The sequence below is a fragment of the Lontra canadensis genome, unplaced genomic scaffold (genome assembly GCF_010015895.1).
Source record: "Lontra canadensis isolate GAN:19392208 unplaced genomic scaffold, GSC_riverotter_1.0 scaffold3, whole genome shotgun sequence".
Classification (NCBI taxonomy): domain Eukaryota; kingdom Metazoa; phylum Chordata; class Mammalia; order Carnivora; family Mustelidae; genus Lontra; species Lontra canadensis.
In genome coordinates, this window is record NW_022630997.1 from 18196390 (window position 1) to 18219170 (window position 22781).

Here is a 22781-nt window from a genome sequence, read left to right on the forward strand (position 1 = left end):
CCATCTTCGCTTCCTTCGACGGATCCTGAGGTCACCTCTGTCAGGTGCTGGCTCCCCTATTAACAAGGGCAAAGGGGAACTCCCCAGGTGAGACCAAAGGTGGCCCGTCAACAAAGGCCCTTTTGCTCAGATTTCCAGCCCTGTCAGGAACCCAGATTCCGGACTTGCAGACACTCTGGGTACATTCTCAGGCCCTCTGTTGCCTTGTGTCCTGGTAAAAAAAAATTCCACCTCCAAACAGAAATCTGGCCGCTCCCTGGATTCCAGACACACAGCTCGCTCTGGCCCATGGCGGCCCCCAGGCCTCAGACCTTCAGAACCTGCGTATGTTCTTCCCTACCTTCCCCAGTTCACATGCTTGGCTCCATCCTGACTTTTGTATCTTTTGCAGGACTCCCTGCTCACCCCCACAGTAGCTGGCCCAGCTCAGTTTGGCAATCTGGCTAAGTACTCTGCTCTAGATGAAAACAGAATTTAAGTAAAAACAGTAAGCTTATTATGCAAATGTAGGTTCAAGACAAACCCCCAGCTCTCCCTGTCAATCAGTTGGCTGCCCCAAGCCCCCCAATATCAATGTGCCAGTGTTGTGAAGCACTGTGGGGAACAACTTCAGAATTCCTCACCGAAATTGCAGTCCCGGCAAATGGCGGAGGTGTCCAAGTCGTCCCCTCCCAAGTACTTTTCTAGCCGGTCTCTGGAAACACTGGCCTAGGGAAGGACACAAAGCATCTGAAGAATAAAATATCCAATGACAAGCACAAGCAGGGAGAGGATTTTGACCTTGTCATCAGCCCTGGAGGTGGAAGCAGTGTCAACTTGCCAGGTTGCTCGCCAGGTGCCACAGTGGGCACCTCGGACCCACCAAAGACTCAGCCACACCTCAGCCTCGGGAGACAGAAGGCAATTAAGATGTTCTGATTCACCCCTTCAGAAAACTCGGGGGTCAACTCTATGGCCCTCTCTCCAATCTTTGGACCCAGTTTCAGAAACCATCTTCTGTCTTCTTCTAAGACAAAACCCTAACTTCTGTTTGGTTTTGGTAACTGGGCCCCTGGTATGCTCTTCTGTAATGGAGTTCCTGCCTTGGGCTCATCCAGGGTCCTCACTGAGCCACCACTGGGACCCTTTATAGAGGAATTGGCCATGGCACCCCAGAGACCTTACAAATGTCCACGCGGCCCAGGTTTAAACTATAGCTGACCTAGGTTGCCGGGGGGAGAGGGTAGGGAGAGGGTGGTGGGGTTATGGACACTGGGGAGGGTATGGGCTATGGTGAGTGCTGTGAAGTGTGTAAACCTGGTGATTTGCAGGACTCTGGGGCTAATAATACATTATATGTTAATAAAACAAAACAAAACAAACTACAGCTGACCTAAACACTGGCAGAACACCCTGTGGTCTCCTGAAACAGGAGAACTTGGGAGGATTCCCGCCAGCTCTTATAAGGACATTTGTCACTTGCCTCCCTATTCCCAGGGGGCCTGCCAGGAGACGGTTTCTCATTACCGCCTGGGTTCTAGTGAAGTTGCGGACTGTCTGCCTCGCCTGCTCCTCTGAGGGCAGCTGCCGTGTGGGTCAGCGCCTCAGACAGGAGTGCCCCACTGCCCGTGGTGCGTGGTCAGCCGACCCCCTTCATGTCTTAGTCATCCTGTGAGACAAGGAATGCAGGGAGCAGAAACCTCTCCTGATCTTGCTTTTGCGATCCATGTAAGAAGCTATCCGAATCTAAAAAGGGCCTGCAGTTTCTTCATCAGCCAAGTTAGTCAGCCTTTTTTTTCTTTTTTCTTTTTTTCTTTTTTTTCTTTCTTTTTTTTTTCTTTTTCTTTCTTTCTTTTTTTTTTTTTTTTTAAAGATCTTATTTATTCATTTGAGACAGAGAGATACAGAGAGAGCATGACGGGGGAGATGCAGAGGGAGAGGGAGAAACAGACTCCCTGCTGGGCTGGGAACCCCATGTGGGGCTTGATCCCAGGACCTGGAGAACATGACCTGAGCCAAAGGCAGACTTAACCATCTGAGCCACCCAGGCGCCCATTGGTCAGCCTTTCTTAACACCCTCCGGGACAGGGAGTTCTTAAACTCGTCATTCTTACAGACTGAAGCCAGGCATCCCTGAGGTCAATGCACGTCACCACATTCCATCTTCCTGGCCATGTCACTAGTCTACCACCCACCCCACGAACATCCTCCTGAGGGCTGATGCCCGGTGCATCTCGCAGACTGTGCTCACTCTTCAGGAGCCCGATTCTCCCTCTGGCCCGTCTGAGGCCTCTCGAACTCCAAACTCACGAACTACATTCAGTTTTACCACCACATGGCTTCATGCAGAGAGAATCTTTTCTTTCCCTTTGTGCCGTATTTCCCTAATGCTGTATAAATTACCACCCTCCACCCCCCCAGCCAAAGCCTTGGAAAAATGTGGGGGAAACTGGGCTGGGGAAAAAGGCTTAGGAATATTCCAGGTATCAGGGCTCGTCATCATTCTCTCACTAAAAGCCTTCACTACCATTGTCTCCCTGTGAGTAGAGGAGATTGGTATGATTCTCCTCATTTTATAGTCAGATAAACTAGGGCTCTGAGAGCTTGTGATTTTAATAAGACCAAACTTGGTCTCCAGAGACCAAAGAAATCTCTCTGATCAAAAGTTCACCCACGGAAGCTGGAAGTGAGCTACGACAGGTCAGTTATTTTGGAAAGTAAGGCTTTTAACCAGAGATAATCAGTTAGCAGGGAGAGATCCTACCCACCTGGAGAATGGAGGAGATTACCATGGGAAACATGCTCAGGGGAAAGCGCAGGATATTGAAGAGGGTGAGGGAGGTGAAGGCCTTTTCTGCATCCAAAATATTATTGCTATCCACCAGAGTGTAAACTGAAAACGTGATCACAGACACCTGGAAAAGCAAGGTCATGAGGAATTCATTCCGCAACGGTTTCAAGCAGTCTTATGCTAAGTCTCGGGAACACAGTCTATTAGAGTTGAAGCAATCTTGGGGATGATTATCTCCACCTTCTTGTGTTACAAACGAGAAGGCGGAGTCCAGAGAAGAGGAAGTATCTTGCCTGGGGTCACAGGTCAATTAAGAGTATCGCTGGGACCACAGTTCGGGTCTCCCGGCTTGCTTTTTGGTGTTCCTTCCTGCTCTAGACCCACACAGCCTCCTGAAGAAGATAAGACACACTGCTCTGCAAACCATTCCTGGATGCCACCTTCATGCGGACCATCCTGGAAACGTGCTCTGGGCGGACAGACCACCAAATTGTACACCAGGTTGAAACTAGAGCTGGGGGGCATGAGGTAGGAATAGCAGCTTTGGGAAGTTGAGGAGGGGGCAGAGCTCCCTGGCTTTCAGGGTCAGGCCTACGGGCACTGGGCAGTCTATCTAGAACAGACCTTCCTTTTCAGGAAGCTGATCCAACCCACTGATTCCTGTTACTCACCAGGACTGGAGTCAAGTATAAGAGAAACACCATCACGGACTGCATCTGCCCAAAGGTCAGCAGGTTCTTGAGCTCTTTCTTCCGAAGTCCATGAACTTGGTTTTTGAATGAAGGTTCCCAGGCAAAATATTTCAAGATCTAATAGGATAGAAAACGGCACAGCTCACACTGTTGCCCCAAAAGGATACCAGGTAGATCTCATCTGCCCAGATTTTAGGATATGCTCTCCAAAATGGGGGACAGAGGGTAGAAATCCACATTATAAAGTATGATTATAGAAAGGTGGGTTACATCTGTTGACAACCTATGTATAAAAACGGTTTATACACATTATCTTACTTAATCCTTGTAACAACCTTAGTGAGATCGATTGTCCCAGTTTTCTGGGGTTAAAGGGGTTGCTCAAGACATGGGATCTCAGAGTGCTAACCCCAGCAAGTTCTGGGCAAACCAGGGAGAGTCCCCTACTTTTGTAGAATTATTGTATCAATTTTAGTGATAGGGAAACAGGTTGAAGAAGCTACTTAATTTGCCCAAAGTTACCAAGCTAGCAATGTAAGAGCTGAGACTCCAAGCCAGGGCTATCTTTTCATTTACTACATTCAGCAGAAAGGCATATGATAGCTCTGTGTAGAGAAACATCAGGGAGTTGAAAGAGGCCTCTGCATCCTAACATGTGTGGTGATGAGCACTGAGTGTTACGGGCAATTAATGAGTCATTGAACACTACATCAAAAATTAATGATGTACTATATGCTAGCTAACTGAGCATAATTTTAAAAAAAGAGCCCTCTGTTTCATTTTCAAGAAGTTTAGGGTAATGCTTAGATTCCTGAATTCAAAACAACACAAATATTAAAAAATAACTTCTTAGTGATCTTTGCAGGAGGAAATGCACTATTTTGAAAGCTGGCCAAATGGAGGGAAAGAAATAAGCATTTACCCCACTTGTCCTATGCAAACTTTATTTTAGGGTAACCAACTAGTTGATTAAAGATACTTCTTCATTATAGAATTCCAGCTAATCAATGCCAAAGGAGTAATAGAATTAAAATTTTAATCTTTTGCTACTACTAATAGATCAAGGCAATGAACTTTTTTTTTTTTTTGAAGATTTTATTTATTTATTTGTCAGAGTACAAGCAGAGGGAATAGCAGGCAGAGGGAGAGGCAGGCTCCCCGCCAAGCAAGGAGCCCGATGTGGGATTCCATCCCAGCAATCTGGGATCATGACCTGAGCCAAAGACAGATGCAGACGCCTAACCAACTGAGCCACCCAGGCTTCCCAAGGCAATGAACTTTTTTTTTTTAAGGATTTTTTTATTTATCTGACAGACAGAGAGCACCAGTAGGCAGAGAGGAAGGCAGAGAGAGGGGGGGGGGGAAGCAGGCTCCCTGCCAAAGATCATTCTCTCTACTTTTGTGTGCGTTTGACAATTTCTACAGTAAAACATAAAACAAAAGAAACCACTGAAGGTAAATAAGCAGAAATCAAGATTCGAAAGAGGGCCTGAAACAGTTGGGAGAAGCCTGGAGACCTGGAGATTTGTGGACAGAGGAGTCAGGTGTCCTGCGACACACCTCAGGCCCCCAAGGGAGCATCCACCACCCCAACAGCCTCGGTGAAGGCTGCCACCCCGTGGGGCTGCCATTTTACATGGAGAGCCACCTGTACCCCCACCACTTCTCACCTTCATCCCACTGAGAATTTCATTCATGATCTTTAGCCGTTTGTCCTTATTTTTCATATTTTTTACCTGCCAGGAAAAAGTAAAACAAAACAACTTCCTCATGAGAAGGTCCAGATTTGGCACGAATGCTAGGTCTTGCTGGCGGCACTGTGGATGTCACTTGGTAAGAACTGGAGGAGCCCGGTGATGGGATGCAAGTCTCCCCCCACCTCCCACCCCCTTTGCCCAGGCTGCTCCTGCCACACCCATCTTTGTTCTGATCCTTAAAACATGTTTTATTAAATATTAATATTTTTATTAAATATATTTTAATAAATATATTTATTAAATAAATAATATAATAATAATTATTATTTTTTTTTTCCTGGCTTGCCTCTTCCCAGGGTGTACTTCCCGGGGTTTGCTCCTTCACAGTCAGGCTCCTGCTATTTGCAGTTGAACTCAGAGGTACCTTCCTCACAGCCCTTCCCTGACCCCGTAATCTAAAACCACCACCCACTCGCTTGCTCTCCTATCACCCCATTTCATTTTCTTCATCGTATTTATGACCTGATAGATTTCCTGTTTACTTCTGTTGATGGCCTGACTCTCCACCCCAAACAAAACATAAGCTCCACAAGACCAAGAGCTTTGGTCTAATTTAATGCCCTGATCCCAGAATAGTATGTACCATAAATCTTTTAAAAAGAATTCTTTGTAAGTAAAGGAAGGCAAAGTGAAGAGTGAATACATCACCTTCAGCATGGAGCCCTAGGATTTCTAGCAGATCACAGGACTGCGCACAGAGAGCCCTGACCACTGGTAGTAGCTGGGCTGATTGCCAAGAATTAGGCTTAAAATCTGGGTCACTCATGCATCTGCTCTGAATGACTGGTCTGTCCTGCTGTGATAAGGAAACAGGACCAATCACCATGACTCTAAGAACAGCCCTGGGGTAGTGGCTGGCTCAGTCAGTGGAGGGTACGACTCTTGATCTCAGGGTTGTGGGTTCAAGCCCCACGCTGGGGGTAGACATTACTTAAAAATAATTTTTTTTAAGATGCCCAGCAGAGCAGGCTAGAAGAGTTCTGTGCAGGATCCCTGGGACGCTCTCCCCTCTCTAATCAGGCTCTGCCCTCTCACATGAGTAAAGAGGGAGTACATTTAAGAGTGGCCGAAAGATGAAAAGGGAAGATCGAGAAAGCCACGTTCATGTGGGATGGTAGAATGTTTTCTATCAGCTTTGCCTGCCCAAATGCCCAAGAGTTAGAGTAAGCCCAAGACTTTAGACTTTGAAGAAGGTGACTCGGTTTCTTTACCTGAACAGCTCTGCTCTTGGAGGCAAGTATCCCATTAACTGGAATTAGGAGTATCATCACCCCAACACCAGCTAAGACAGAGGGTCCTAGCTCGGCCCATAGGAAGTAGATGGATAAAGTAATCTGGAGAACATTTGACCACAGCAGATGAAGGTAGCTGGTCACATCCATGAGCTTCTGGGCATCCACAGACATCAGGTTCACTGTTTCTCCAACAGTGTACTGCTTCCTGGCCTGGTTGGATAGGGTCAGCGCCTAAGATGAAGATTGGAATTAGGATCTATGGACAAGGCCAAGGACAACGGGGAGTAAAAAGGAAACTCAAGAAGTGAGAACACAGTAGAAGGATGGGCTCCACATGGACACAACTTTTCCCAGGGGCTCTGCCTTCTTGTCTCCAAATCTTACACACAGTGTTCTCTCATTCTCAATTACTCTTTCAGGTTATTCCAACCTCCCTGAACCCCTTGCCACCCCCTCCCCAACACACACATTTCTTTGCTCAGAAAATTCCCATTCTTTAGTGTCAGTTCAGATGGAATTTATTCTGAGAAGATTTCCTGAGTCTGGGTTAGATGCCGGTACTTCCTGGGTACTCCCAGAACATTCTGGGCTTACCTTTGTCATTACTTTCATCACACTGAACTGCGATTGTTTCACCTTTCTACTTTTCCACCAGATGTAAACGCTGTAAGGACAAGGGCTACATCTGTTCATTTCACTATTGTATTACACGGCACGCAGTAGGGCATCAGATACTGAAGGATGACAGGAAGGGAGGAATCACATATTGATTCTGGCCCTTCGGACTTTGGATGTGGCAATGTTATTTGGAGCAACGTTCTTATGCGGAAGTTGCAACCATTTCCAAGAAAGACAGAGATCTTAGCATGAAGAGGAAAGCTGCATGGTTCATGCATATGAAGCAAAACAATTTTCTTATTGTCAGGAACTTGTGGGCAAAATCTAGATGCTGAATCATCTAGCATGGGCTTCTGTTTTCATGTTAGAGAGATCAAAAGACTGACTTCCACAGGTCTGTCACTTACAACAGTGCCTTGCACAATGTACCCAGCCAAGGGATTTGGCACTTATTCACACCATGCTCACCAAACAACCACCCAGCATGGGCTACATCTTCCTAGAGGAAGGAGAGCCTTATAATTCCCACAAAAGATGGTGTATGGGCTAGGGGTGGTCCTAGGGATCCACAGCCATCCTCGTCTTAATCCACCAAGACATGCTTCTTTGGAACATAACAGGATTCTTGGTTATACAGTAAAATGAGGGAAATTCCCCAAAATGTTAGGCCACCAAGGTTTTAGAGAAATCAGTCGGCTGCTCTGTTTCCCCTTTGGAATGGGAGAGCAAAAACAAACTCCTCCTTCCCATAACAAACCAAAAAGCCAAACAAACTAATTACCCGTCAAGGTCATCATTATTCTATTCTCTATAAAATTTCAATGCAGTAGAAGAGACATTAGACATTAGTTTAGTGCCACTAGCCCTTATCTGAGGGCAAGACCTGGTTATGTGATTGTAGGTATTGAAATGATCTAAGCCTTACTTCTCTAAAATAGGAAGAATGCAGTTATTTCACAGGACCATGAACTGATAATGGATATTTAAAAAATTTCATAACATTTCACTAATGAAGCATTGTCTAAACCTAGGAAATCAATTTCAAATTCTATCTAAGTAGCAAAATTTATTTGAATGAGAGACTTATTAAGGATTCCATTTTATAAATTCTTTATGGATTGTAACCATTTAAAACTTGGAATATATTAAGAATCAAAAATAGTGGGAATGAATCACCACGATTGTAAAAGTGTACATTGACAGAAATGGCTGAGATAGCCTGGTTAGGGACCCCCATATCCTGCAAACGGGCAGAAATCCAGTATCTCCAAAAGAAATAAGGGGATTAAAAATTGAGGGGGAGACAAATTCCAGTCTGGACCAGACTTCTGATCTAAAGACATTTTGGACTACCTGTCTGGGTCTCTGGACGAGTCAACATCTGCGAGACAATGACACATTAGTTTTAAGAAACAAATGCAAAGGAGAAAACCAGGAACTGTAACAGAGAAATCACTATGGGATGCTCTAGTGGTCCAAGAAAAAGGAAGAAAAAGCAATTGGTGTTTAATGTTCTAGTCTATAGAAAGTCCTATCTCCTCATGTATGAATTTTTCCCTCAGGCTTGTAGTCACTGATGGTAGCTATTCTATTCTCATTTCTTTTCATTTATTTTTTTATTGAGATAGGGTTGATTCTATTTTCAAGGGACAAAATGAGATTTCACCTTGGTATCTGGGACACGAGGAAAATACAGTGGCTCTGAGAAAGTTAAATGTTAAAAGCAACATATCATAGGGAAGATTAGCAAAATCTTCGTAAAGTCATGGGAATCTTCCCAAGTCTGCAGAACTCAGTAACCAGAGAGCATGTGTGTTTACAAAATGAAAAAGGGAATCAGGCAGAGAGTGGATGGGCAGATGCTAAAGATGAGAAAAAGCGTGTCTAAGGAAAAGTGGGGCTGGGGAGATGGAGCCCTGGCCCACAGAGCATTCTAGTCTATGGCAAAATTGTCACGGAGATGGATGCACAAGTCTTATGAACCCAGTTTCACATAGTAGCTGATTTAAATGGTGGTTTTAAGAGTTTGCTGTGGGCCAGCACTTTGTTCCTGATCTTATAGGGTTTCCAATCTTAGTGTATGTGCCGCCAAGGGAGGACTCTGATCTTCCATTCTTTCCCAAGGTGCTCTCACTTTGTTGAGAGAGGCACGAAGAGAGGGACAGGTATGCAAGCCTTCGAGGCTGAAAGGCAGATCCTGGGTGGAGAAGAGCCTGCCAGCTCTCCTCTAGTGTGTGTTCTCCCCTGTGTCCCCTGATCACACACATGCCCTTGTCACACATGTCTGTGAATCCACTTTTCCACAGCTTGCAAAGAAAAATCCAGAGGAGGCTATCTGGCTAGTCAGAATCAAGTGTTAAGATCCGTTATCATTTCCATCAAATTTTTCTCAGCCCCTTGGAATCAATGCTGACACTTAAGGGGATTTTTTCAGCAAGTTCTGACACAAGCCACTCACCTTCTTGTATGTGGACGCCATGATGGTTGTCCGCACAGTGATGCCCAGCATGAAGCACATTTGAAAGTAGCCCTGAAGGCAGAAAGACTGCACGAGGGCCACCACAAAGAAGAGGACTGAATAGAGACACCCGGTCCACACATACATGTCTTGGGTATTTGCAAAGGAGATCAGCAACCTGCCGAAACAAAACGAAGTCAGTGAGGTCCGGTCAGGCCTCCAGAGACTCTCCCCACTCCTCACGCACGGCCAACTACCCTACCCTTGCCCTGTGGTTAACAAAGTGACCAGAATGGTCCAAAGCCGGTGGAAGACCAGAACTCCAGTCGTGCTGGGACTCTTGCTTTTCCTCGCAGCAGCAAGAGGTCCAAGAGGATGGCCCGTGGCTGTGAGCAGGGATGATGAAAGAAATGCTCCTTACACCTGCTGCTGCAAGGCTTTGGCCTGGCCTTCCCCGACCCCCTGATAAAAGAGGTTGCGTGGGATACGTGGATTTGATCTTGGACAAAGCAAGCCCAAGAAGTAATTGTATCCAATGCGAGTTCGAACTCCCCCTAGAGGAGAATTCATCCCATAGATTCCCACACGCTGCAAAGTCTTGTCCTGATCACGCTGAACCTCCCAAAGAAGCCTGCGGCTCTAGGGCGGGGGCTCCAGAGCTCAGGTACAAAGCTGTCCTGCACCCTGCTGCCCACCTGTTGGGCACTGCTCTTCCCATATCAGTTTAACAATTCCCATTCTGTTTAACAAGAGCTCCTAACAAGGATCTGGCTTCCTAGGAGGGAAGGGCTATAGAAAAGAGGGAAGCTAAAGGACCTAGCATTTTGGATCTTGAAAATGGCCTTGTGCTTTTCATGAACACAACACAATCAGGTAGAAGAATCTCATCAGCATTTGAAATAGCAGGGGTTTAATAAAAAGCTCCAGCCTGCATATCCAAGGGGCCAGCACAGAGGAGAGGGGCAGAGGGGACTTCCCTCAAGGGAGAGCCAAGGCCCAGGACTCACTTCAGCAGCTGAGGGTTCAGAAACATGAGGAGGTCGTGCACCAGCTTCAGGAAGAATGATTTCAAGAGTATGACGTAGAAAGTTTTGAAGAGCGCCTTGACCAACCAGGACTTGGGAAAGTTTTCTGTTGTCCCAGACTTCTTTTTTTTCTTTTTAACTTCTTCCTAGGTAAAAAATCCAAACACCAACAGAGCTTACAGAGCCGTGAAGTATAAAACTTTGTCTTGCACTGCTCAGTTCCAGAGTGTTAAGGCCCCGAGTCCTGTCGCTGTCTTTGTACGCGTTTTGGTTTTCTGTCTGGTCGTCATCCACCCCTTCAGCTGCCATCACCAGTTCCCTCTCCCCTATCCTGACACACCTAATCTAGTCTGGGTGAGAAAAACCACGCAACAAAGCGGGGGAGAATACATAAAAAACAAAGAATAGACCCTAAGTAGGGGGGCATGCTGGGTAATCCCGGAGAATGAAGGGCATGAACCTGACGCAAAGTTTTGATACTCAGAGCCTTTTTGTTTGTTCTTGCTTGTGGTTGTTGTGGGATGTTATGGGTTGAATTATGTCCTCCCTCAAAAGATGTGGAAACCCTAAGCCCCAGTACCTCAGAATGGGTCTTTATTTGGAAATAGGACCTTTGCCGATGCAATCAAGAGGAGGTCCTTAGCGGGGCCCTAGTCCAGTAGGACTGGTGTCTTCAGAAGAGAAGAGACTCCAAGCTGGAGAGAAGATGGCCAGGTGATAACAGAGGCAGAGATCGGAGCGACACCTCCACAGACCAAAGAACAGCCAGACTAGAAGGTAAAAGAAGCAAGGAAAGTTTCTCCCCTCCGGGTTTTGGAAGGCGCATGGCCCTGCTGATACTTTGCCTCCAACTGGGCTTCTGGATTCCTGCCGGTGACCCATACATTGGTTTGAAGCCAGGCAGTTAGCAGTGCTTTGTAAGGGCACAACTTCACTGTTCCATCCAGGAATCGAATCCACGGGGCACTGCTGCTCACTTGCCAGCCTCTTTCTCTTCCTGTGATCTGACCTCTTTGTTATATTCTCCAGGGTCCCGTGAGGCCCCAAATACAGCCTCGCAGCCTGAGTTTCCAGGTTTTTCCTACCAGTGACGTCCTCTTGTAATTGGGTCACTGAGATCCCATCTGATCAGTCTCTCTTGCCTGGGCAACGGCCCCAGCCTGCCTCCCAGCTTCTACTCTCGCCCCCAACCATCCATCTTCCCAGCGGCAGCCAAATGCACTTTTTAACGTACAAATCTGATCCCATTACTCTTCTGTTCAAAACCTTCCACTGGCTCTCCACCCTTTGTAAAATAAAACCTACACTCCTTACCATGGCCCACAAGGGTCTACACAGCACAGTCCCTGTCCACTGCTCTGAGCTCCTCTCACCTCTTACTCAGCCCCTCTCTCCCTGCCTCAGAACCTTCTTGCAGTTCTCCAGACAAACTAAATGTGTTCCCCTTGGCCTCACACTTCTGCTCCCTTGGACGGGATTACCCTTCCTTGTGACGGTTCCTCAGGTGGAAATCCACTTCTAAGACTTTGGGTCTCCACTCAAGGGACACCTCCTCTGAGAGGTCTCTCCTATGACCCTAAAGGCATTCCATTTCAAAGACTTTAACAGGATTTATACATTCTTAATAGCATGTATCACTCTCAAAGAATAACATGTGTTCTTTTATTATTTATTTTCTGGCTCTCTGAAGAGGACACTTTCAGGCTATTCCTTGTACGAGTGCCCAGAATAGTCAGACACTCAGTACTTAATACTTCTGAGTGAATAAATACAAGGAGTAGCTGCTATGCTAAAGCTCACCAAAGTACGAATTCTGGTAATGCCAAGGTACTATTTTTCTATTTTTAAAAGATTATTTGTGCATTTGACAAAGAAAGTGGGGTGGCAGACAGGCAGGCAGAGGCAGAGGGAGAAGCAGGCTCCCCGCTGAGCAAAGAGCCCAATGCAGGCCTCGATCTCAGGACCCTGGGATCATGACCCGAGCCAAAGGCAGACACTTAATGGACTGAGCCATTTAGGCACCCCCTATTTTTCTATTATTAAAGACATATTCTAGAAAATTTCAAATATACCCTAAAGGAGAGAGGACAGCACATCCTACCCAAATGTATCCATCACTAAGGTATTATTAGTATTATAAACACTACAAATACCATAAATGCACTGCAGTATATACAGCGCTATCATAATAGGACAGAATCACTAGGATACTGATATCTTCCTGCCTGAAACCTAGAGCATATTCACACAGACACTCATGAGAAAGTTACCAGGACAAGGATATCTTGGCTTTGACTCTGATTCTTGTTCAATCCATGCAGCCCATCTCCAGTGTTCCCCTGGGACTTCCTCCGCTGCCGTCTCTGGAGTTCCTTCCTGGCCTTCTGCAGCTCTCCTACCATATGTTTTTCAAACGCGCTGACCAGTGTCTTGGTTTTCATCTCTTCATTGACATCCCAGATAACTTCAAGTGTCAGAGGTTGCTTGTAGCCTTTCAAAATTATGCTGGAACCAGAGCAATCCACAGGCTGAGACCCTACATGCTGGGTCAGTGGCAATTCCCCTGCTGCTTCTGACAAAAGCTGCCCCCCAACCCCCAGTTCAGAGGTGGAGGGATAGAGGAAGGGAGGGGGGGCCACTGCTCCATCTCCCAGCCCTTTAAACCTGACAGAGGCATGGGGAGGGCAGAAAATGGATGGGAGAGGTGATGGAATGTAGACTAAGACGAGGAGGAGGCCACAAGGAGCAATGCGACTGAATGAAAAACCAAAAGAGCATCATGTCCACCTGCTCCTTCCTCCTTGAACACTGGCTCCCACTCTGCCCCTGGGGCATCTCCCTGAGGGGCCTTCAATGCCCTTAAGGAACTGAGCAGCCCTGGAGGCCTCCTCTCTGCTCTCTCTCTTGATCAGGCCCACCAACCTGGTGTTTGAGAACACGGATACAAAATAAATTACATCTTTATTTTCACTAGCCTCTAACTGAAACCTTGCCTTTCCTTATAACATGAACGGAAGCAAACAAGCAGTTGTAAACAGGAGTACCCGTTCCTTGGACACCAAGAGACATTGCAGTGTTTTCGTGGCACAGGTACACTCATTGCTCCTTTGAGGTTGTGGTCATTGTTAGCCCTATTGCTAGATCACTAGATCTTGTTATTTAACACATTTGTAAAGGAGCACTTGTGTTACATCACAAATTTTTAAAAAATATTTAAGTGAATATATTTCAATGTATTTGGTTTCCTTTGTAATCCTGTCTTTTTCTTTATGTACAGAAAACATGATCTGAGGAGGGATTCCTAGGCAGTACCAGTTGCCAAGTGGTCCATGGAACCACAAAGGCCAAGAGTGTTGGCTGCAGATCCTTTGGTAGCCCAGGCCAGCTAGTTCATCCCTTACCCTTTAAATGGTGTCACACTGCCTGCCCTTCTTTTCCTTCCACCTTTCCTAATATCCTTCCTTTTCCCTGTGAACCTCCAGGCCACCAAGAGCAAAGTCCCCGCCATCCTCTCCTCCACATCCCAGTCTGAAATAAATACATCTGTTAAATTAACATTCTTGGACTCCAAGTAGAGGAGAAATGGAGGCCTCAGGAAGCATTTTTGAAATTAAGATTTCCACCACTTTCAGAAGAATGAGGGGGTAGGGATATGGACAACCCACACCCCAGGCATTTCCTACCTGTCATACCAACTAAACGTAATGCTACTCAGAAATGAGGCTGTGAATGATGGATTCTGCAAGACACACACAAAAAATAAAAAAGTAAATCAACCTGAAACACGAACTTTGTGGGACTCTAAAATCGGAAAGTGATTTTTCTAGATATAATGTTATGCAAAAAAGCAGACTTAAGACTGAAGTAGACTGGACAACATAGGTTTATCTGGAGACCCTAAAGTCTTACCAGTAAAAACCAGATTTTCTGGCATAGATAGATGAATGCATTATCCATGCTGAAGATTGGCGGGTCAATATAAAAGTATTTCCAGACTCATAAAAGAGTATTTCCATACACTAGCCACTTTTGGTCTCCTTGAGCCATTAATGATCCACACAGTTATATTCTGGGCTTGAGGGACACCCCCCTCCCCCCGCACAAGGCCTAGGGCATCTTGAAGTTACACGTGTCAAAATACCATCTAATGAAATAATACATGAGATCGGCATATTTAGAGTCTCACATTTAAGGAGGCATCTTTTTCTGAAAATGCTGAAAGGATCAGGATCAGGATCTGTAGTGCATAGCAGATGAAGAACAGGCAGGAATAGGCCAGATTAGAATTGCTGTCCTATGGGGGAACAAAAAAAAAAAAAAAAAAAAAAAAAAACCCAGAGAAAATGAGCCTTTTCCCAAATTAAGTCTCAATGGCCCACATAGGTCAATGCTTGTGCTTAAAGCCTATCATCAAATCTCCTAAACATACTTCTATCCCAGAGTCCAACTGACTGTATGCTATTCACTCTGACTTAGAAGTTGCTCACCACACTATCTCCTCAAGTAACCCTCTCTTTCCTCCTTACCTTTAAGAGTGTCCGGATCAGAGTCTGAAATTGGAAAACGCCACAGAGTACTGAGAGAATCCAGAATAGGGAGAGGAACCAAGAATCCTTCTGTATGCACCATCGCCTGCTGTGTTGGATCAGCAAAACCAGGAGCTAAAGAGAAATTCATATCACGTTCTGAAAAATATGGTCACCAAGGATGAAAGGAAAGAAAGATGCCAGAGACAGGGAAGGAATGGTGGGTTAAAGGAGGAGACGGTTAGAACTAATCAGGCCAAGCAGAAAACACACAAATGTCAAGTGATAGACTTCCTCCCTGATATAATCCAACCTCCTTTTTTGGGTGTCCATCCTCTCCCTGGGACCCCCTTCCTCACCCCATATCCCCACTGCACTTGGGTGGGGAGTTAGCCACGAACACAGAGGGTCACCTTCTGCATATAATGGAGTTGGTTTGGGAGCCAAAAGTCTTTCCAAGACCCAAGGAAGTGAATTTCAGGTGCTGCAGTAGTCCACCTGGGAGGGAGTTTCTGCAGAACAGGTGTAAACTGTCTATGGGATTTTCTAATAATATCAAACTAGGCAATAAAAAAAAAAAACCTTGCCTTGTAACATCTCACTTAAATATAATTAAATGGTTTCCTAGACTCAGTGCGGAGCTTGTAAACTAGCGTTCCGAAAACAAAGCCATAATTAGTATCATCTGTTAATTTCTGTGGTATAGATAATATCACTGTGGTGGATTTCAGGCCCCAACAAGCTGTCACTAAGCACAGTGTTGGGAAGAGATGCACACACAAAGGCTGACCATTGTCCTATGGAGATACAGGCCCATAGATACCAGGCATTCTGATTTTTCAAGGAGGTTTAGAAACCCAAATAGTTGTGTGGCATCTTTTCTGTTGAAAAGCATAGCAACTTAGTAGCAAGATGGTGGAGGTATAGCAGACTGAAATGACATCAGGTCACAGGAGTTCAGCTAGATAGTTACCAAACCATTCCAAACACCTACAAACTCAGTAGGAGATAGGCAATTCTAGGAACAGAAAATCAACCACTTTCTGAAAGGTAGGACGTGTGGAGAAGTGAATCCGAAGTGATGGGAAGATAGACCGATGGGGAGGGGCTGACTCCCAGCAAGCAGTGGAGCAATGGAGCACAAAATCAGAACTTTCAGAAGACTGTTCCCACTGAGGGACATCACTCCAGAGGCTAAGCAGGGGTGGAGTCCTCACAGGGACAGTGTGGTCTCAGGTCCTGAGGGGTCACAGAAAGACTGGGGGTATCTGAGTGTGGCAGAGCTCACAGGTATCAGAGCAGGGAAGCCAGCTACAGAGACGGAGCCAAGGAGTGAGCTCTCAGCTCATGGTTACCTGGCACAGTTGGGCCACTGCTCTTTGAGCAGGGACCCCACAAGTGGCAGATCCACAGAGATCCCCTCCTTCCTCTCTGAGAGAAGCAGCCAGGAGTACACTGCAGGAGTCAGCAGGTTTGGCAACTCCAAATGGGGCCATGCACCAGGGACAGAAATCCTCAGTCACAGGCCTTAATTTTATTCCAAAAGAGTACATTTCAACTAGATAGCTATGGATAAGAAGATAAACAGGGCAGGAGTGGAGGTAGGACTTACCCATGTGCCCAGGTAAAGGCTAGGATTGGTGTATCTAATGGCAGGGACTGTGGCTTGTCCAGAGTCTTCTGTGAGTACCAGGGCCAGCTCTATGGCTGCTAGAATAAGAAGAAAGCCAACAAGCACCTGAGAAGTAAAAAGACCACTGTTAAGAGGATATCATGCTTTAGAATAGAATGGTTCCTGATAACAGATAATAAAGATGGTATGCACAGATTCAGAGAACACAAGAAATACTTCTGGCATCAATGAATACCAAGCAATGGACTGTAGTTCAAGCAATGGAATGAAGTTCAATGTAGGCCAGGATAGGTTTTTGAGGAATGCTGAGTGTGATGGTTTTAAACTATGTTCACAAGTTCTTTGATATTCTTCCCTTCAAAAAGGAGATCTTGGTACCTGTTCCCTTGAATGTGAACTTAACTTCGTGACTCAATTCTAAAGAACAGAATATGGTAGAAGCTCATAAAAAACAATATGGCTTCCTCCTTCTCTTTCTCAGATCACCCACTTCACTTCAGCGAAAGCTCCTAGTGCCATCAGGAGGACACTCAAGTAGCTTTATGGAGAGATCCACTTGGTAAATAACGGAGGCCTCTTGTCAACAGCTACGTGAGTGAGTCATCTTAGACTTAGCTGCTCTAGCTCCAGTCAAGACTTCAGATGACCTTAGTCTCTGCTAGCATATCAGCTGCAATGTCGTGAGAGACCCTGGAGCAGAACCTAGGTAAGCGGCTCCCAAATTTCTGATCCATAGAAAATGTGAGAAAAAATGTGCTTTTTAAAAAATTGCTAAGTTTTAGAATAATTTTTTATACAACAATAGGTAACTAAAAAAATAGATTTAAAAAGGGAGCCCCCTTACCCTAATTGGGATTTCCAGTTTCCTTGGTCCTATTCCCTTTCCTTGGTTATTATTCCCAGCCTCTTCCCCAGACAAGATTTGAAGTTAATGTTGCAAACAGTTGTGACTATGTCACCCTAGGAGGAATCCAAGCCAATCAATATTTGTCTTATGAGTTCATAAGACATGCTATACATCATATTATTCTAAAGAATCACCCTCACCCATCAGGACGAAAAACTACTACTTCTGCAGAGGAGGTCTACCAGAATCTTAGCCCTCAAAATGAGGGTCTTTAGGACCATCTCCCCTACCCCCATCCCTTCAACTCCCATACATCTGTCCCTATTCATTCCCATGTATCATTCATCCCAAATGGTTCAGGCAGAAGTATTGAGCTGCTTAAAATGAAAACCAACCAACGAGGGACATGAATGCATCTATAGTAGGATAGTAGGACCTGTGTGGTTATTTAGCAAGGCATAAAGTCAAAGACACATTAATGAAGGGAATGCATTTCTCAAGTACATAATATACTATATTGTGCTTTCTCACATGAGACAGGCTTTTTTCTGGAAAAAATATAACAGCTTTTGACGTGGTAAGATAGGTTTGCCTTTAGGTTTGCCTTTAGGTAAATTGGGTATAAAAATGAGCAAGGTGGAGGGGCGCCTGGGTGGTTCAGCGGGTTAAGCCTCTGCCTTCGGCTCAGGTCATGATCTCAGGGTCCTGGAATCGAGCCCCGCATGGGGCTCTCTGCTCAGCAGGGAGCCTGCTTCCCCTCTCTCTCTCTCTGCCTGCCTCTTGCCTACTTGTGATCACTCTCTGTCAAATAAATAAGTAAAAAATCTTTTAAAAAAATGAGCAAGGTGGAGCTAGAGAACCCAGTCAAGGAGGATTTGAGGAGAATAGGTGAAGAGAATACTAACCAGCTACCCAGGCCAAGGAAAAAGGGCAGGCCTTGCCACAGGCTTCCACTTAAATTCTTACACATTGATTAGAGATATACTGAGCAACCCATATCAAAAAGAACAACTTACATTATAAAGCAGTCCTAGAAAACATTTCAAGATAAGAACCAACAATCCAGTGTAAAAGGCGTAAGATGGAAAGTTTAAAGAAAAAATGTGGCTTTTAAAGACAGGAACTTAATGTGAAAATTAGTGCAATTTCAAATTATAAGGATATACCACTTCTTACTTAACTGCTTAGCAAATATCAGAAAGTTTGATAAAAAGTTGGTGAGACTGAGGAAAAACCTCTATGGAGGATAATTTTCACTATTTCAAAAAAAATTTTTTTTAAAGATTTTATTTATTTATTTGACAGAGAGAGAGAGAGATCACAAGTACGCAGAGAGGCGGGGGGGGGTTGGGTGGGAAGCAGGCTCCCTGCTGAGCAGAGAGCCCGATGCGGGGCTCGATCCCGGGACCCCGAGATCATGACCTGAGCCGAAGGCAGCGGCTTAACCCACTGAGCCACCCAGGTGCCCCCAACTATTTCAAAAATTTTGAGTCAATATACTCTTCACCCAGTAACTTCATTTCTAGGAATTTATGCTACAGACACACAGGGGAACAAAGTTTTTTTTGTTGTTTTGGGTTTTGTTTTGTTTTGTTTTTGCAGCATTGCCTATGATGGCAGAAGGTTAAAAACCACCTAAATTTCTGTCACATAAGGCACATAAGTTAGGATACATCCAAATAACAGCACTATGAGTGGACATTAGAGAGCAGATTTTTATGTGCTAAAATGGAGGGATCAAGACATGGAGATTAACACAAGACACTAATATAAAGAAAAGTAGGCATTTTTATAAGCATGGCTTATCTCTGAAAGGATATCCAAGGAACTAGGGTCAGTGGTTGCTAATTCAGACAAGAATGAGTGACTAGAATACCATGTACCTTTTGTAAATTTTGAGTTGTAATCCTGATTTACTCAAAAGATTAATGTTAAATACAGTGGAATACTACTCAGCCATCAAAAAATGAAATCTTGCCATTTGCAATGATGTAGATTAAACTAAAGGATATTATGTTAAGTGAAATAAGTCAGGTTAAGGCAATTATATGATCTCACTCATATGTGGAATTTAAGAAAAACAACAACAACAACAACAGAGGATCATAGGGGAAGAGAGGAAAAAATAAAACAAGACAAAACCAGAGAGGGAGACGAAGCATAAGAGACTCTTCATCACAGGAAACAAACTCGGGCTTGCTGGAGGAGAGGTAGGTGGAGGGATGGGGTAATTGGGTGATAGACATTAAGGAGGGCAAGTGACATAATGAGCACTGGGTGTTATATAAAACTGATGAATCACTGACCTCTACCTCTGAAACCAATAATACATTATATGTTAATTGAATTTAAATCAAAAAAGTATATTTGGAAAAAAGTTAAATACAGTAACATGCCCATTTTAAAAAATGAGCAAGTGGTGTGAACAGACAATTCACAAATATGCTCAACAAATTAAAAAACATCATTTGTGGGCACCTGGGTGGCTAAGTCGTTAAGCATCTGTCTTTGGCTCAGGTCATGATCCTAGAGTCCTGGGATTGAGCCCTACATCAGGCTCCCTGCTTGGTGGGAAGCCTGCTTCTACCTCTCCCACTCCCCCTGCTTGTGTTCCCTTTCTCGCTGTTTCTGTCAAAAAAATAAAACAAAATCTTAAACACACACACACCCACCCACCCACCCACCCACACATCAATTGCATTAGTCCTTTAAGAAATGCAAAGTAAACCAAAAGGATGCCATTTTACACATAAAATAAAAATATGTTAGACCCAGGGCTGGCAAAGGTGCAGAGACAAATTCTAACACACCTTAGGTGAGAATGTAAATCAGCAAAAAGCTTCCTAAATTATAAAAATTTTCCCGTGTTTCAAAAGCCTTAACCACTCATATTCCTTGATATAGTAATTCTACTCCTAGGAAGCTATTCTAAGGAAATACAATGAATTTCAGGCAAATACTTGTGCACAGAATCTTAACTGGAATCTCAGTTTTAGCAGTGAATTATTTATAAAATCTAAAGTAACCCAAAACAATGGTGGAGAGGAATTAATGCTGCAAGAGTTGTTAAAACAAGTTATGGTATCCTCATGTGATGAATGATTATGTAGCTGGTAGAAGACAGAGGAGGGTCAGTAATGCATTCTCCAGACTGAGAAGCTGCTTTCAAATGCAAAAATGCTGCAAGCCACTCTAGACCATTGACAGTTTTACTCAGTTAACTTATCCACAGGGATAATCATGGAGGAGGACAGACACACAACAGAGGGCACTAGGCAGCTGTTTTCCACCCCAAACTTCCCTGCCCATTTTCCACAGCCATCCAGATCTTAATCTCCAGCTTTCATAGAGCAAGGGCCATGCTGGTGAGGTCACAAGATAGTTATCTAAAGTGGTCCTATCTGTGCACCAGAATGGCTCTCTACTAGTTATCTAAAGTAGTCAGAGGGGAGAACAAATGGAGGGCTAGATGGAGTCAGTGTTGTCTGCACTCCTACACTCCGTCCCCAACGGAGACGGGGACGTCTTTATGGCCTGCACCATCTATGCACAGCATTCTTCATGATGACCCCAGAGCCAGATTGCAAGAGGTGACTTGCATTCCTGGGTCACAGCAGCAATACAAACAGCAACGCAAGGTCCCCCTGGGCCCAGGAAAGACGTCCTTTCCTCAGACCCAACAGATGAAGCAACTGTGAATTTCAGCCTAAGAGGTAGCCCATGACAGGAAGACATTTCCTGATGCACCAGGAGGGAACATCAGCTGTGCTAAGCCCGTGAGACAAAGGCTTTCCGGGCAATAGACATGGCAGATCTTATTCCAGCAATAACCCAATAGCTGTTTCGGCCCCATGAGCCAGTGCCACCCCTGGCTTTTCATCATTCGTCATTCCAGAGAGATAGGGGTGACAACCACTCTGGCTTCTTCCTATTGAAAAGGGGTGTGGATCAGAATTTGAAGAACAAGAAACAGCCTTACATCCAATTAAAGATATTCCCTGGTGGTAAGTTGAGCCCCCGCCCTGCATGGAACCATTATTTGGAGCTTTCATGGGTAGCCAAGCCAAATACTTGCTATTAACTCCCCTTTGATGCTTATCAATTTGGGTTACTTCCTCTCTTCCCCAAAATCTCATGAACCTGCCAGGAAGTGACCTTCCTTACTTACCTGGCAAGGCTCCCAGGAACCCTATATGGAATGTAACAGGCTGCTTCCCGCCCCCCTCCCCCAATGGCATTCATTGGCTCCATAAAGTCAGTCTTAGTGCTTTCAGGCTGTCTGGTCATACCTGAGTCTATGTAGGTCCTTCTCAAATAGGACACTCCTGTCAAGGCCTTGGTAATACAACCAATCGTTCCAATGATGTCATGTTAAGGAAAACATTCTTTTTTTTTTTTTTTAAGATTTTATTTATTTGCCAGAGAGAGACAGAGGGAGAGAGAGTACACACAAGCAGGCAGAGAGGCAGGCAGAGGCAGCGAGAAAAGCAGGCTCCCTGCCGAGCAAGGAGCCCGATATGGGACTCGATCCCAGGACCCTGGGATCATGACCTGAGCCAAAGACACTGGCTTAACCCACTGAGCCACCCAGGCGTCCCAGGAAAACATTCCTATTGAACTTCTACAAATAAGTAGAACTGATTTCCCTTTGGAAAGATTGTCCTGGTTTCACTTAAGTCAGCCCCGTGGCAGCCACACTAGCACTGGGTTAATAGGGCAGATACTAAGGTCCTGCATTCCTCCCTCAGGGTCTTTCCGTCTCTCAGTGTCCGACAGTCCGAACTCCCAAGCTGCCACCCCCTCTCTTGGCCCTTTCGCTTGAAGTGGCTCCTTAGCGCCACTAATTTAGCTGCAGAATATTCCCGCAGTCACTTTCTGGCTAGCGGGAATTTCCTCTTGGTCATCCCCAGTACATTGTATTGTTTTTTGAAGGACTACAGTATGGACAACTTGGAAAAAACAAAACCCCCTGTGAAATGGTGGAAATGAATCTGTAACTCACCAAAGAGGATGAATAGTCTTACATTTTAAAAGTTTATGGAAAACTTGGGGCACCTGGGTGGCTCAGACTCCTAATTTCGGCTCAGGTCATCATCTCAGGGTTATGAGACGGACCAGGAGCCTGCTTAAGATTCCCTCTCCCTTATCCTCTCCCCTCCCCCTCCTCAAGAAAAAATAAAAGCTTATGGAAAACTCCATTTCAAATGATTCAGAAATGTC

The 22781-nt window shown here is 45.0% G+C and overlaps 1 protein-coding gene across 1 annotated transcript in view; it reads right to left on the reverse strand.

The window, feature by feature from the left end:
• ABCC2 (ATP binding cassette subfamily C member 2) overlaps nt 1–22781 on the reverse strand; it is a 64015-nt gene that overhangs the window by 29116 nt on the left and 12118 nt on the right. The window contains exons 3-14 of the mRNA XM_032882459.1: nt 16694–16819; nt 15082–15216; nt 14742–14849; nt 14239–14294; nt 12826–13060; nt 10538–10701; nt 9531–9708; nt 6431–6685; nt 5133–5198; nt 3442–3579; nt 2748–2894; nt 624–708 (exon numbers count right to left, since the gene is read on the reverse strand). Coding sequence (XP_032738350.1) covers nt 624–708; nt 2748–2894; nt 3442–3579; nt 5133–5198; nt 6431–6685; nt 9531–9708; nt 10538–10701; nt 12826–13060; nt 14239–14294; nt 14742–14849; nt 15082–15216; nt 16694–16819 — 1693 coding nt within the window. The remainder of the gene's footprint in view (nt 1–623; nt 709–2747; nt 2895–3441; nt 3580–5132; nt 5199–6430; nt 6686–9530; nt 9709–10537; nt 10702–12825; nt 13061–14238; nt 14295–14741; nt 14850–15081; nt 15217–16693; nt 16820–22781) is intronic.